This window comes from Falco punctatus (assembly GCF_963210335.1).
Source record: "Falco punctatus genome assembly, chromosome: 7".
NCBI lineage: Eukaryota > Metazoa > Chordata > Aves > Falconiformes > Falconidae > Falco > Falco punctatus.
This window is the reverse complement of record NC_137587.1, coordinates 1,033,276-1,050,004: the sequence shown is the minus strand read 5'-3', so window position 1 is coordinate 1,050,004 and position 16,729 is coordinate 1,033,276. Positions and strand designations below refer to the sequence as shown.

General features: G+C 40.6%; 1 protein-coding gene across 10 annotated transcripts in view; it reads left to right on the top strand.

Annotated features, from left to right (window-relative positions):
- Window positions 1-16,729, top strand: part of MGA (MAX dimerization protein MGA) — a 62,703-nt gene that overhangs the window by 24,700 nt on the left and 21,274 nt on the right. For 8 of the 10 annotated variants that reach the window (XM_080394779.1, XM_080394778.1, XM_080394783.1 and 5 more), the window contains exons 6-16: window positions 1,027-1,155; window positions 2,581-2,679; window positions 4,091-4,734; window positions 5,385-5,742; window positions 6,705-6,928; window positions 7,827-7,967; window positions 8,385-8,457; window positions 9,870-10,390; window positions 11,851-12,148; window positions 13,889-14,524; window positions 15,101-15,400. In XM_080394779.1, coding sequence (XP_080250905.1) covers window positions 1,027-1,155; window positions 2,581-2,679; window positions 4,091-4,734; window positions 5,385-5,742; window positions 6,705-6,928; window positions 7,827-7,967; window positions 8,385-8,457; window positions 9,870-10,390; window positions 11,851-12,148; window positions 13,889-14,524; window positions 15,101-15,400 — 3,423 coding nt within the window. The remainder of the gene's footprint in view (window positions 1-1,026; window positions 1,156-2,580; window positions 2,680-4,090; window positions 4,735-5,384; window positions 5,743-6,704; window positions 6,929-7,826; window positions 7,968-8,384; window positions 8,458-9,869; window positions 10,391-11,850; window positions 12,149-13,888; window positions 14,525-15,100; window positions 15,401-16,729) is intronic. The other 2 variants (XM_080394782.1, XM_080394777.1) reach the window with 2 other exon arrangements.

Genomic DNA, 16,729 nt, shown 5'->3' with positions numbered 1-16,729 from the left:
CAGATGTTCTCAGCTCCAGATTGTGAGCTGAATTTGATTGACAACAGTCATTTTTAACTTCAGTGTAACAATATTTTCTGGAAAAGGTACTAAGTCAAATTCACTAGCTTTTTTTCTCAGCATTTCTGTATCTGTATTTGCTTTGCGGTGGATAAAGATAGCTTTTGTGATGAAGTCAAGTCTTCCAGTGTGAGTATTTTGGGGGAGTTGATGAAGGAAGGTGTTACAGACAGCTAAGGATTTTTGGTGGCATCAACAGCACAGAGTGTTTAGTTTCTTTATAGCCATTTGTCCCCCTGCTTAAGAAAATAAAAATAAAAAAAGCAGTTTTTACTGCAAAGTGCCAAGCCCGGAAAAAAAATAATCTACTGAAATCTAGATTGTTTGAACTAGTTCCGAGAGTGCTGTCTGCATACAACTTTATATCACAATTTTCAAATGCACACAAGCACACTTCTTCAGAACTAAAATGTGGTTTTCTCTTGTCTTATTGCTGGTAGAAACTGAAGCATGTGTGGTATGTCTTGCATAAGAATTGCTTTCAGTAAAGAAGGGGATCAATAAGTACCACTGGCAGGACTGAGAGTTTATGTAGTGATGTGAAATGTCGGGTAGTCAGGTGAGTTGTGTTCAGGTGGTAACTCTAGCCTTCGGGGATGTAAAAGGTACTAACTTCTTCAAAAAATGGACGAATAAAAACTTGCGAGAATTATTACAATGCTGGTGCTTTAGTTAATAAATTCCTGTGGAAACTTTATTAGTAATGACAAAAAATATGAAAATTTACTTTTTTTTTTGTCTCCTTGATTTCCCATTCCTCAAGACTCTTTAATTCATACCTGCTGCAAATCCAGTATAAATAAGTTATAGTCACTAATGCTCTTTGTCATATCTCTTAAAATGGTGAGTAAATGCTAGAAAAGCCTGTATATAACTTCATGGTTTATTTTTTAGTAAATATCTTGACTTTGTTTTTCCTAACATCTTGCTGCATTGGGACATTGATTTGATATTTGCCTCTTGTAGTGGGACTGAAGTTGAATTCTGTGGACCCAACAATGAGCATTGACTTGAAATACTTGGGTGTGCAGCTTCCTCTTTCCTACTCAAACTATGCTTTGTGGAGCTATCCAGGACCCAATCCCAATTCTCCAGGTAGGTAGAATATGGATTTGCTGAAATCTCAAGTACTATCTTTTCATTAATGATCAGAAGGAGGGAATGGCCATTTAGTTGAAGTTGATACCTTAAAGAGATTAAAGCAGTATTAAAATGACAGAATGTAAGAACTTCCTTAAATCGTTACGTGGTTGCTGGCCAAGGAGTCCTGAGTAATTCTGGCCAGATTGTCTTCAGCCTTCCCTTTCTGTGATGGTTGTGATCCAGTAATAGAATCTGTTCATTTTATTTTATACTGGCACGTTTTGTTTCTTGGAGCTGGGTTTTCTAAATGTAAATACACACATTAACTACTCTCAGATTGCTCAAAAAAAAAAGCCTAAGCAATCTGTATTTCTCTGATGTTACTCACATGCAAAACAAAAAGTTGTCTTTCAGAGCTGGGTATCAGTACTTTCCAGAGGAAGAGCTTGAGGTGCCACTCTTACATAACCTATAACTTCATGATAATAATTTATTATAAAAGTGCTGATCAGTTGTACTTTTTTTTCCCCCCAAACCTACCTGGTATCCAGACAAGTGCATTTCTTATACTGTGACTATGATTCTAATACTGTTGGTAGATATTGTTTTTAATAATGAACTAGTTGGACAAAAAGTATAGGGGTGCTTATTTTTCTCCTACTTAATGCTTTCTCCTACTTTGATATTCTGATTATTGTGTCTTAGTCTGCTGCTTTTGGGAGCTGGTAAAGAGGCAGATGTTGCATCTCAGCTTTGTTTACACTGCAGAGGAAGATTCAATTCAGAATACCTCAGCTCAGTGTCAAACACAATTCTTTCTAGCCTAGCAATATGCAAAACAGCGGCACAGATCCCTGTTAGTGTTTTTACATTCCAGCTTAGCTCCTGGAGCTGATGGCTAGCTTGAAGGAGATGTCGCCTTTTGCCTTTTGTGATTATTCCCTGTCTCTACCCCTAACTGATGCTCAGCTGAATTTGACAGAGCACCAAACATTACATTGAATTTCTACAGGTCTTACAAAAGTCATTGGCTCAATTGAGAGGAGAGACTCAAATTACTTTCCTCACTGAGAGAGGTTGTAGTATCAGCTCAAAACCTGCCTGTCCCATTTTAGCCTATTAACTAGGTGATTCACCCATCTGGAGTTTGGGAATCAACTGCTTGCACCATGGCTAAAGAGACTAAAACTGAAAATACAGCAGACATCTTTTGTATGGGACAGCAGATGCATGGCTGTACAGCAGAACTCTACAGGAAGCTTCCTTTGTGAAGTATTCTGTTAATTTAAAAAAAAAAAAGTAGTAAAAATCAAGTCTTTATTCAGCCTTTTGATTTACTGCTGTTCATCTGTCCATGAAAAGGAATAAGCAGACTGCTAGAACATTGATATGATCAAGCTTGGCTCATAAACTGAGGCTAGCTTTCTTCTTTTCCAGATACCGGATTTCCTTTTGTTTCCAGGACAGGAAAGACAAATGATATCACAAAAATCAAAGGCTGGCGGGGGAAGCTTCATGGTGCTACTAGAAATGAAGGTAAAAGAAAAAAAAAAGTGCGCGAGAGATCAGTTGTATGTATTTCGAATACGAGGCCTTTTTCTTGACCTTCCATAGTTTGGTAATTGTGTGTGTCTTGGTGATATTTTTTTATATTTAAACTTGTCATGAATAAAGAATTTTTTTGGTACTTCTTGGATGGACTTTTATGAGGGAAGAGAGAAACTTAGAGTGAGATAAAAATACATGTATTCTGTTTTACATGGAAGGCTTGAATAAAGATCAAAAATGTAATAGTTATGATTTTTGTTCATCAGTTTTGAGTTTACTTGGAAGTATGGTAATTCCAGAATTCTGTTGCCCTAGGGACCCTAGTGAACTAGAGTAATTTTCATTTATATCTGTGTATTTTTAACTCCAGTTAGAGTAGGGATTCCTTACATATTCAATTACTTTGCCCTACCTCAGGGAGAAATGGGTATTTGGCATTTTGCCGCTTGTTACATTAGGTTAAATATTTATATTGTACCTTCTGCACTTCATGCAGTATTGTGTTGGGGTATTCAGATGTATTGAGATGTACCAGGTAGGCTAGATGTTTAGGACAAAGTGAGTTGCATAGAAGCACTGCCTGTTGGCAGGCTTACTGTTTTTGTGAACAAATACTGTACGGGTCCGGCTGGGCCCCAGAGCCGCCCTCACGGCGCTGCGCTCGCCCGGGGAGCAGGAGCGGCGGTGGCAGCAGGGCAGTCACAGTCGGTGCTTTGGCTACGGCCCAGCAGCGCTCCCGCAGCATCAAGGCTGTCTCTCCAGCATCCCCCCAGCAAGGGGCTGCGGGTGGGCAAGGTCCTGGCAGGGGACACGGCCGGGACAGCTGACCCAAAGTGACCAGCGGGATATTCCCTACCGTGTGGCCTCTGCTCAGATATAAAAGCTAAGAGGGAGGAGGAGGAAGAGGGGCATTTGTTATTATGACGTTTGTCTTCTGGAGCAACCTTTAATATGTACTGAAGCCCTGCTTCCTGGGAAGTGTCTAGATGTCACCTGCTGATGGGAAGTAGAGAATAAATCTTTCATTTTCCCTTGCTTCTGCCTGTGGCCTTTGCTTTTGCTTTATTAAACTGCCTTTATCTTGACCCATTAGGTTTTTTGCATCTTATTTTCTACCCCATCCTGCTGGGAGGGGAGCGATAGAGCGGCTTGGTGGGCACCTAGTGTCCAGCCGAGGTCAACCCACCACAAATATACATGTAAGACTTCCACAAAAACAGTTGTTCAGACAGCTGGTTGTGTTTGAGTGGATTATATTTGTCATGCCTGTGTTGTATACTCTTTTAAAAGAAGTGTATATATATATTTAGGGAAATACTTACCTCCTCTATACTGTTTATTATAAGATTTGTCAGTGTGTTTTCCTAGGAGCTAGTTAAAGCGCTCTTTATTTATGTAGGTGGCAGTTCAGAAGGTTCCTTGAAGAATCGCTCGGCGTTCTGTAGTGACAAGCTGGATGAGTACCTGGAAAATGAAGGGAAATTGATGGAAACGAGTATGGGATTCTCTTCTAGCACTCCCACTTCTCCTGTGGTGTATCAGCTTCCCACTAAGAGCACTAGCTATGTGCGAACACTCGACAGTGTTTTAAAGAAGCAGTCCACCGTAATTCCATCAACATCTTATACGTTCAAGCCTGTCCCTCTGTCATCGACCTCTAGGAAGACAAAAACTCAAACCAGACAGACATCTACAAGCAGCAGAGTAAAATCATCTTACAAACCTATACTGCCTTCACCTTTTCTTGCAAAGCAGAAACAGAACACTTCATCAGGGGAAAAGGCTGCTAAGTCTGTCTCAAATAGCAGTTTGACTAACCAAGCAGATGGTTTCATGGTGCCAGCTCTGGATGAAAACATACTTCCAAAACAGATTAGTTTGCGCCATGCACCACCACAACAAGCAGCTCGTCCACCAGGTTTGTCTAAATCTCAGGTGAAGTTAATGGACTTGGAAGACTGTGCTCTCTGGGATGGCAAACCACGGACCTATATTACAGAAGAACGAGCAGACATCTCTTTGGCCACCCTGCTTACAGCTCAGGTAGATCTGTAATAGTTGCTTTCCTTTCCGTACCGCTACTTCATCAAACCTGTTCACTTATTGATGTTACATATAGATGCAGAAAGTAAGACTGAAGCTGCTAAGGAGCATGACAAAAGCATGATGTTCCTTTGTGGTGTTGTCTTTGCAGTGAAAGCTGAGAAGTGCTGACTTAGCGGTGTGTGCAAAAACTAGTAGTGATAGTGTATTGATATGAATCATTAATAATTTGAGTTATTTCAAATTTTCACCATTAAAAATTTTGCTTAATACAGTTGCTATTCAGTAACCGCATTTCCTTACTATTCGTAACTTTTCAGTTGAACTAACCACAAAAAAAATCCTGGTCATGTAACTTGGCTGTCACGTGATAACCTCTTTTGGTTGTTTTGTTTTTCTCACATCCTACTTATAACCAGGATGGTTTAGCAGCCTCAAATTGCCTCTCAGAAGACTGCAAATGCAAACTTTCCTCTCTTCTGGTTTTATTTTTTTCTGTATAGATGACAAGTTTTCAGATAAACCATGTAGGTGAAAGGGTTATTCTAAAAGGGACTTTGAATAGCATTTTTGCATATGCTTAACGTAATCTTATTAAAGTTTTCAGTAAGAGAAATTTGAAATGTATCCTTCTATAAAACTTTTCTTAGGCTTCTCTCAAAAACAAGCCTATCCACAAAATAATAAGACGGCGAGCACCTCCTTGCAATAATGATTTCTGTCGACTGGGTTGCATATGTGCCAGTCTAGCCCTGGAGAAACGTCAGCCTACCCACTGCCGCAGGCCAGACTGTATGTTTGGCTGTACTTGCTTGAAGAGAAGAGTGTTGCTGGTGAAGGGAGGATCGAAACATAGGAAAATAATGAAAAAGGCTGTGCGTGGAAATCTTGTGTTCTATGGAACACAAGAAGAACAGCAAGAGGATGAAGATGTGGAAGAAGAGGGTGATGGGGAGGAAGATGAGCTGAAGCAGAAAGATAAGAAGAAGAGGAAAAGGGTAGAATACAGTGAGTATTGTGGGGCATAAGTGATTACTTCCAGATTTGCAGGAACCACCGATCTTGGTGGGCATTTCTATTAGGATGTAGTAGTGATGCCATTTCTAAGTCCAGAAATTGGGAGTCAATTCCAAGAGATGTCTGCAGCATCTGCTTTCCTACAGCTGACTGGCAGAAAATAACACCTTTTCCCTTTTTTTAACTCTTACTTATGTGATCAGCATTTTGGGCACTGCTTAGTTGTTTATTTTGATCAAATAGCTGGAGTTTCTTTTTGATAAATCTTGCTTAACTCTCCAGTTATCTTTAAAAGACTAAGGATACGAGATACTGCTGTCACTGCTGGTAATCTTCTCTGTCATAGTGCAGTTTTCTTTCCCTCTTACCAAGTGAGTACCTAGAGCTGTATCCTCAGTTGCTGTATATAGCTGCATAGTTCATTGACTTTATCAGAAATACAGTGATTTTCAGATCTGGCCTAAGGTATGCTCAGAAGACCATGGTAGAAATTGACCATGATCTTGCTGGTAGTACTTTTAGCAATAGCTTAAAATGAACATTATGTTATCTGGTGTTCCACTGGCATAAATGAATTCTTCCGCAGAGCTGTGGTATAAATTATAGTCTTGGGGTTTTGAGGTGTTCTGTAATTTTGGAGTATACAGCATCAATGAAGATCACTAATTCTTCAGTGGGTTTTTTTTTTATCTACTATCACAGTACAATTGAGAAACAATGGTTAGTGTTGAATCACTTTTGTTTTCATTTCCTCTTTCTTGTGGACAAATCCAAGTTACTTTTGGCTAGAATTTGAGATGAGAAAAGCAACCACTAGCATTTTCTGGCAGTATGAACTAGTGATTTGCTGCATGGCTAGACCTCAGGCTTAAAAAAAAAATAATTCTGTTACTGCTGTGTTAGATGAGGTTTCATGTGTAAGTTGTTTTTGATTTTCCTCTGTTTTTTTTCAGCTATCTGTGACTCGGAGCCAGAACAGCCTGTTAGGAATTGTCCACTGTGGGTGAAAGTAGAAGGTGAAATAGATCCAGAGCCAATTTACATCCCAACACCATCTGTTATTGAACCAGTTAAATCTGCAGTACTGCCCAACCCAGAAGTTGTGCTTTCTAGTAAGCATAAATCCTCCAGTGGAATGAAACCGGGCAGAGTGTATACTCCTAAACCAAATCCAGTGGTAAGAGAGGAAAAGAGATGCGTTTGTTTTTCTTTGTATTTAAAATCAAAACAAAAACTGCCAGAAGCCTCTGTGCTAGGCCATTTTGGATGAAATTTGAGATGAGGACCTAAGACTGACTGCCCATAAGTATGTTGATAAGCTGGGATGAATTGACTGTATATGAGTAACTATGTCAGTCTTCTGTTGGGAATGTACTGTAGCAATACGCAATGGTAAAAAGTGATTATAATTCACTGATAGCGTCATTTAAAAATTACAAGTATATATGCTATTTTTAGCAAAATGATTGCTGGTCCTGTAGTGTTTGTAGGAGTTATTAGCTGCATAATGTAGCCTATCTAAGCAATTAATTACGGGGGCGGGGGGGGGGCAGGGTGGATACAGGCACACAGTGTTCAGTGTAGTTCTGGAGTCTTTTTTTTTTTTTTTTTTTTTTGAGGTTTCACTGCCAATGTTGGAAGAATCTGCCTTTGCCTCTTCCCTCATTTTAGTATCTAACAAAAGCAACAACAGCAGTAGAGTTGAGTCTAGCTGTGTCTGAAGAACAAATGTATTAGAGTTGCTATTTAATGTATACCAGATAATGCTAAGCAATGCATGACACCTGGGACTTGTTTCCCCACTTAGAAGAGTATCTGAACAGGTTTGGGTTTTTGGGGTAGCGGTGCTGTTCTGTTTTCCCCCACCCCCCACCCTGAATATGTAATTAGGAAGCAAGATGTAGACTGGGCTACGTGATACTAAGAGGGCCAGTTCAGCTTGAAATGCCAGACCTTTCTTTTGACATTTACTATTGAAACTTTAATGTTGAAGTGTTGCTGGAAAGCAAAACTATTTCATGAATCTAATGTGTATCTAGAATGGAGAGGTTTGGGGTTTTTTCATTTTTTTGTAGATTCGAGAGGAGGACAAGGATCCTGTCTACTTGTACTTTGAAAGTATGATGACTTGTGCAAGGGTCCGAGCATATGAACGCAAGAAAGAGGAGAAAAAGCAACAAAAAGACAAAAGTGATTCACAGAGTTCTAGTATAAAGGTAAGAGGTCACACAGTAACTAGCATGTATCATTGAACAGGCAGAAATACTGAAAAAGTAGTAATCTTTTCCCCAGAAGCTCCTGCGCAACATGAGGGCTTGCCTTACATTTGATGGTGATAGGCTGTGGATCCTGGAGCCTAAATCACCTAGCAGTGCTGGTAAAACTTACTGTTACTGTGATAGAAATTGTCTTGTCTGGGAAATTCCTGGCTGCCAAGTGCGTTATCATGTAAGGCTTAAATGGTCGTTGTTGAAGAGCTGTTCTAAGATGAAAATTCTAATGTTGTCAGAGTTAGCATGTTTTATGATTGGGGGTGATGGTATGATGAACTAGTTTATTTTGTGATGTAATTTTTAGTGTGGGAGAGAGATACACAGGATGAATATTTTTCTTGCGTTTCTTTCCTCCCACAGGATCATGAACCAGAGCTCCAGTCTCCTGAGAAAGCAACCTGTGAGGCAGAGAAAGACACTGATAAATCAGGAGGTAAGAGCTAAGTCTTGTGTATAATTTGACCTCTTGGTAGTTCCACATTTTTGTGGGGTTTTTGTGTTGGCTTTATTTTTTTCAAAAAGTCACAGCTATTGATGAAACAAAAGTCCATTTGCTGGGGGAGTTATTATGGTTGTCAATAAAAGTCTTACGATGTGATCACAGTTTCCTGTTTCTTAAGCAGTTGTCTGTGTGTGTCGTGTGGGAGATACAGCTGACTGAATGTCCAGTACTTGCTGTTGCTCTAAGGTTAAAGTAACTAGTATTGCAGTAGCTTGTTTAGCAGTAAAAGGTAATACTGCACAGCAGACTTGTCTTCAAGGGTGATAATTAGATACTTGGGAAGGAATGGAGATCACTGGTTGTTGGTTGGTTGCCATCCCCCCACCCCATGCCCTTTTCCCCCCCCTTGATATTACTTTGTAGTTACTGAAGAATTAATAAGCATCCAAGTGGTACTGTGAGGGAGGGATCCTCGCGTTCTCCACATAGAACCAAATGGGACAAGGATAGTCTACACTTTATTTGGAGTTGTTTAACATTTAATTCTTTTAGTTCAAGTTGAAGGGTTGAATTGAAGTTTTGCTATGTTATATATACTGGGTCTGAGTTTCTAGTTCATAAGGAAGTAGGATAGAAATCTGTGTTCTCCTTCAGTCTGAAGTGGCCCAAATCATGCTATGAACTTTAAAATGAGACATATAATAGAGGCATTGTGTCATCCACTAATGAAATATAGCTGCCTTTTTGAGCTGAATTTTTTTCACTGTTTAATGTATACAACAGCACATTCTACATTTAAGGATGGGAATGGAAAAATAATACAACTAGTTGAAAATGCTGGTGAATTGGTAGGTGAAATTAAAATGGCCAGGACACAGGGCTCAACATCCTTACAGTTTTGCAAAAAAGTGGCATTGGATCTCTGACAGCAAAAAGTCATGCTTCTGTTTATACATCTTCTGCGAAAGACAGTTCTGCTAGTGGCATGTTCGCCCCTCGTGCCGTTATAGGACACTGGTCCTTTTCTGACTCCAAGAGAAAAGTGCCACCTCTTGAATAACCAGCGATGCTTTCTACTGCATGTTGGTGTTGCTTGGAGATCTTTCATCTGTGTACTGAAACAACCCAGCTTTGTTTAGCTTGTGATGCAATGGGATACAACCTGAGATGGTATGGCTGCAGGGAATGAACTGTGAGAAATTTTGATTTGAACTAGATTTGCAGTGAGTTTTTGCTTGCTTGTGAAACTCTGCAAGGGGAAGTCGTGCTTTGAACAGTTCTTATACTTGTTGTTGCCCTGCAGCTGAGACAAGGGTGGAGGTGTGGGCAGAATGAAACTGTTTGAATATCCAGGTGATTAAAATGCCATAGTATTGCAGAAACCTATTTCAATTCTTTCTCAGAGAAAAGCTGGTGGTCTTCCCGTAGTGAGGGGGACTCTTCCTCCACCTCCTATGTTCATCACACCACTCCAGGTGAACCAACCAAACTTATCGAGATTATCTCTGACTGCAACTTGGAGGAAGATCACAATAAGATCTTGAACATCTTATCACAGAATATCAACAGTAACGCACCACAGTGCCTCAAAGTGGGTAGCTTCATTATTGAATTGGCTTCGGAACACAAGGCCCAGGATGAGAACCACCCTCCTGTCTACTCCTCCAGAGTGAAAATTTCAGTGCCGTCCTACCAGGACAAGGACGAGAAGCCTGAGACACCTGTCTTGGAGACTCCTGATAGTGGAGTGCCATCACGCAAGAACCCAGAAACTCTAAAGTTCTTGCGGGCAGACACATTGGACAAACTGCAGGAGAAGTTGCATGGGGGCAAAGGCTTGCCTTTTTATGCAGGGGTTTCTCCTGCAGGAAAGCTGGTCGTCTACAAACGCAAAGCTAATATGAGCCCCTCGGGCTTGATTCAGGTGGGTCCCTCTGCCTTTACTGTGGAGATTAGATTCAGTTTCATCCAGTATCCCAGAACTCCTTGAAGGGGAGAACGTTCTTTAATTTGTCTACCTAGTCTTTTGCCTGTCCAGGCAAATAATATCAGGTGGCATTCCTGCCTCTCTGTAAGCTTGTCCCTTTCAAGATTAACTCAATAACAGGAAATCTGATTGGAAGTCTGAAATCTGATGGTTTAGTTTATCCTTTAGGCCGTTTGGGTCTCGGTGGCTCCAGTGCAGAATCTCTCGACATCTCTTTGGTGCTCTGGAAAACTCCCTGCAGATTGCATTTGTCAGATAATACTTCTAAATGAATGGCAGTTAGAGGCCACATAAAGAATATCTTCTGAGGAAATGTACACTGGGACGAAACTTTAAAATGAAACTGTAAACATAAAATTCCTTTTTGCTACAGCTTACTGTTACTCTTCACTAATAGCCTGCGTCCTCTTCGCAGACTATAGGTTGTTCACCAAAAGACTTCATAATCCTTAGTTCAAAGTGAGTCCTTTCCCTGCGGTTTCATGCTGCCAACCTGATACTACGAATTGGTGGTAGGAACGGTAGGGCTAAGATGAAGATCTTTCTTACTCAAAGGTATTTGTGGTTACAGTAATACCACTTTCAGGGAAAGCGTATGAATTAGAAAATGAGAGTAAAATTTATTTTCGTGACGCTTTGCAGATGCGGCACCCTCAGAAAGAGAAGCCGTAGGAGAGAGAAAAATAGAGGGAGAATTCTTATTTTTAATAAAAGTTGTTCGATAAAGAGTGTCAAGACCTTATTTAGTAGTGTGTGAAATGTATTTTAGAAGGTATTGTCAAACAACCTGAAAGTAAAATGCAACACTACCAAAACATCCCATTGACCACTAGGCATAAAGCCTGACGTTCAGGAAGTTCTGTTTAGTTACAACTGAAACTCTGACCTTGAAGTTAGTCAATTCATCGTACCTCAATTACGGCATCAAATGACAGTATGGATAAGAAAAAAGCTGGTAAACATTTTAAAAGCTCTTTAGAGTTTTGCCCCAATGTATATGACATAAATATTCGTTCTTCTGTGATGCCAGGTGTTAATTAGGTTTGTGCATTTTATCCAAAATTGTCCTCAAATTTGGGAACCTGTTTTTATTCAGGACTCTAGCAGAAGTAAGGGGCAGGAAATACAAGCGCTAGCTTCACTCCACCTCAGTGATTTCACATGCTGCTTTGGACTCTGTGGTTCTACACGACTCTGAGTAGCATCTAAAATCTGTATTACAAAGATACAAGAGTTGCTTGAAGTTTTCCTGGGCAGTAAGGAAATCAGGCATTCCCATTCTGAAGTGCAGTGGTTTTTTGAAAAGGACACTTACAAGTCCCACGGAATGAAACGCCTCTCCAGAGGTGGTGAATTAGCATTCTTTTCACAAAATTTCCCTTTTCCACTTTTTTCAGGTTAATGATAAAAGGTATCCTCAGGCCAAACTGCTTTTGGGACAGATGGGGGCATTACATCCCGCCAATCGGCTAGCAGCTTATATCACAGGCAGGCTGCGACCCACAGTACTTGATATCTCAACCCTCAGTACTGTGATCTTCAAGGTAGCATCCAATGCTAAAGCAGCTGCTTCTGGGACACCATCAGTCCAGGTGCCCACAACATCAACTCCCAAAACTACATCTTCCACCAGCACTACTTCAACCCCCACTGTGACGACTCTGAAAACCCATGTCCCAGCACAGAGACAGATAGGTAGGTTGGAACTTATTACTGTGTTTTAAATTGCGTGAAGCTGAAGTAAAAAGTGAGTGTACAGCATTGCTGTTGATTTCTGTGCGACAGTGCATGCTGCCTTTGGCTGCATTGCCTACCTAAACTGCCTCTGCAATAAATAACCACTTTAAAGCAGAAAATTTTATTTTTTACTTCAGAATAAGATTACAGATGTTGACTATTAGTTATTTTATTAATGCTACTAGAGCGTATTTTGAAGAGACAAGGAACAGTGGATGGAGACACGCTGAATGTTAAGCTTGGATTTTTGTTTGGAGAGTTTCCTTACTATGACTTTTAATTGCTTTTCATCAAGCATCGATTTAACGTAAGATGAGTAAAGGATCACTCTAATCTGTGGTTCTTCACTGTTAGTTTTTCTGATGATGTTGCAGTTAAAATTGGAAATCTTGTGTCCACCAAAGATGCATGAAGCGACAGTGAAATACAAGATGGTCCAAATCTGGATTAGCGAAACAACAGGTGTGCAGCCAGTAACCACACCAGCCTGTAATCTCCTTGGATTTCACAAGCTAAACAGGGTTGGACTTAGTCAGCACTTAGAGTTGGGGAGGGGGGGGGCAGGGGTCGATAAATTAAAAAATTGGAAGAAGCATGTGGTACTTGTGTCTGAGTTGGTACTGAAATGGTTACCCCAGCATGGCAAGAGAGGAAGTTGTCTTTACCTATTATATTTTGCATGAGTTTAAAAAAATATATAATTAAAATATCTCATGCCCATCCACGTATTCCCACACATTAAAGATCTGAAGAAGCTTTGCAAGAGAAAAGGATGTTACCTGTGTCCTGGCAAAACTTTAATTTCTGATTGATTGTTTTGTTTCTTTCTGCCTAAATTTTCTTTGCCATGTAAATGGGTGTGGTGTTTTTCTTGTCCTGTAAATAAAACTTCCTGGTTTGTCTGTTTCTGCAGTGTTAAAGAGCTGTCTGCATTTCATTGATGGGTGAAGTGATTGTTGCGTATTATGATTCAAGTGTTCTGGCATATGCTGCGTTAAAAATGCTATATATGTAAATAACTACAATATTTGGGCTTGCTCCATAATCTCTATGCTGTTGTACATATCTATCTGTAGGCATCTGGAGTGAGGTAGATGCAGTATCCTGATCCCTTAGAGAGCATGGGATGAGGGGAAGGATCTTCCCAATAGCGATTGCTTCCCACTGGTTAAACTTCTCCCATCCAGTCCTCAGTTGCACGACTGTCACTGTAATGAGAAGGGGAGATGGCAAACTCTGTCCTCCTCCTGCCCCCTTCCCCCCGGCTGTGTAGGATGTGGATACAGTAGAAGTGGGCTGGCAAGCAAGAAGCAGTGAAAAGAGGAAGATCACACAAACTGTTACAGGAAGAATTTGAGGTTTAGAAAATAGTTTGAGCCCATCCTTTCACTTAGGTGTTTGTTTTTCTGTACTGTGATTAGAATTGTCTGTTCCTACTTTGACGATAAAGAACAACCCCTCAAGACCCGATTCTTTTGTGTGGCCAGGAAGAAATGCAACAAAAATCTCTAGAAGTGGAATTAAACAGATATAGTTCTAGTATGTAAGGCATGTTCAGGACTGCCATAAAAGTTTCAATTTAATTGCAAGGTGCAAAGGAAACGGAGGCTCAAATTCATGCTGAAATTACAATTGTAGCACCTCATGAAAAGCAGAGGAAATCTACTAAGATTTTGACCTGCAAGTTTTTATTTACAGCTGCCCGACCCTCACCTGGTGGTGTATTCACACAGTTTGTGATGAACAAAGCTGGAGCTCTACAGCAGAAGGTTCCTGGAACAAGCACGCGCCAGCCTCTGTCAGGGCCGCAGAAGTTCAGTATCAAGCCCACGCCGATAATGGTGGTTGCTCCTGTGCTTCCCTCAAGGCCATCTCCAGCTCAGTGCACGGTTTCTCCTGGGGTCACTGCAGCCACCACCACTTCTCCAGTTATTGTGGAAAGCACCAATATGGCAGTGTCTACTGTAACCACTCCTAGTCAGACAAGAGCTAATGAACCTGCTGGCTCTCCTCCTGCAGTTACGGTCACAGCTGCTCTGGCAACATCTGGAATCAACACTGGTACTACTCCCCCATCCACCACTCCTACTGCTACTGTGAACGTAACAAAAGCAACAGGGATTGTTGCACCAGTAGCAGCCGTGTCATTCCCCAAAACAGTGGTAACACCACCAGCTGTTACTTGTCCTGTTGTCACAACATCCACTTCAACAGTTGTACTGACAACAACTGCAACAGTTACATCTGTGGTGACCACGCCAACTTCTTCTGCTGGCTCTGTTCCAATTATGCTGTCAGGAGTTAATTCAAGTCCTTCTCTGAATCCAAAAAGAGGTAAGGCTTAGGTGCTTTGGGCTAATGCTGCAAAATCTTCCTTTTTTTATGCTGCCTCCTTCATAGTGAGAATACAGTCTGCAGCTGTAGCCCCCAGTTTAAATACAGATCCGTTTGCCTCACCCTTCTATCCAAAATAAGATAAGAAACATGATCTCTTTAAAGTTGCTTGTTTTATTCCAGCCTGAGCCAGTAGAGAAGGAAAAAAATGTAGCTATCTGGTCACTGACTGCTATGAAATGAGCTGGAAGTCTCACTTCATTTCTTGGCCCATGAAATGCTAGAATTTCACAGTTGGCATAGAGTCCCAAGAAGTGGGTATGGAATTAGCCTTTCATCATTAACGTGAAAGTCTTCTGAGTCATGGCTGAGAAATGTCGATGGAACTGCGTGAAAAAGACTTTTGGCCTGGTTGGTTCTATGTATGTTCTGTGAATAAAAATAAATACTTCGAAACAAATTTTTTAAAGAGATCTGGTTGTTTCCAAAATATTTGCCCTTGTTTTCATTAAGGGTAATGCCTTATTTGTAGGCTGTTCTCTTAAGCTGATTTTTGTATTACTTTTTAATTTTTAGAAGATGCTACTCCACAGGCTGTAAGTAAGACTCCCCAGAAGATGTCTCCTGGAGCAGAGAAACGTGTAGGACCTCGATTGTTGCTGATTCCAGTGCATCAGACATCCCCTGCTTTGCGACCTCTAAACAACATGCAGCTTGCTCAGAGGCAGAGGATGATCCTTCAGCCTCTCAGGAGCCCTGGTGGTGTGAACCTGTTCAGACATCCTAATGGGCAGATAATTCAGCTTGTCCCTCTGCATCAGTTTCGAGCTGCAGGTGCCCAGCCCAGCGTGCAGCCAGTGATGTTCCGCAATCCAGGTACAAAGTCGGATGTTTCTTTCTTGGCTGACCAGTGTGTTATCCAGAAATTAACAGTGTGATAAGTGTCTCTGTGATGCTCCTTTCCCCTGCTGGGAGTAACTGAACAGTGTCTGATTTGGTTCTGAGTGAGTAGTTGAAGAACATAGTGTAATTATTCAGATACAATACAACTTAAATACTATGGGTGTAAAATACAGAAAGTGCAGTTAGTAGCGAAGTTGTCAAAATTTGGGAGTTCTGTGCGTGTGGCAATAGAGCCATGCCCGTTGTACTGTCGTAACATAGAAGAAATCCTGTTGTTCTAGTGATTCAAAAATCATTCTTGTTGGAGATTCTTTTAAAATGGATGAGCTGTTGCCTGTGTCTGGATGTGCTGCGCTGTTTTTGTTTGGTTTACAGGTTGGTTAGTGCTTTTACAGCAGATACTCAAGTGTTACACTACAGTACAAAATTGCTGGGGTTTTTTTCCTCCTCAGAGCATGAGAAGAAAAATAAATTTGATTTTCAGCTGTTTTTCTAGTGCATAGTTGAAGATGAGGTTGGAAGAGTAAGACATTGCAAGTATCTGACAGAAAATAGGTAGGATGCTTGTTGAGCATACTGTTGTACATGTTTGTAAACAAAATATACTTTAAATGCATGCTTACTTTCCAGGAGGATTTTTCTTCTGTTCTCCCTTTTTATAATGAAGCATCCTGAGGAAACGGAGGCAAGAGTGGTCTTGAAAAGAGGCGAAACAAGCAGAGCAGATGACAAAACTGTAGGAAGGAGTGAAAATAATCCTGTGCCTTAGTTGGGGTTGGAGCATGAGGTGTAGTGAAGAAAGAATCAGCCAAAAAGTGCATTGAATTCCTTTGTGGTTTAGGGCTTTTGCTGTACAAGAGAAACTACTTGCCAATAGTTGGCAATAATCCTCCTCATTGTTTTACAGAGTTCTGAAATGCTGCAGAAGAGTTCATTAAGGTGAAAAAGATTGTGGTACAATTATGTGGGTTTGTCACAGTTTTTCTCTGTGGAGTCTTCTTCTGAGAAGGAGAAAAGGATTTTTAAATCAAATATTTAATTTTCCCTTTTTTTTTTTGTCCTAAAGAAAATCCATTTCCTCTGTTTTCCAATAAATGGGAAAGTAAAATTGCAAAGGGCTCTAACTAAATGCAGTTGCCTTTTTTGATTATAAATCTTAATGGTAGAACTTATCATTAAATCTGGTAGTTCTGTAGTAGCCACCTCATGTTTTATTGGGGTGTTCTGTACAAAAATTCAACAACGTATATGCCTTCATGCAGCACCAGCTCTTTCACTGAGAACTTGTGGTCAAATACCTGA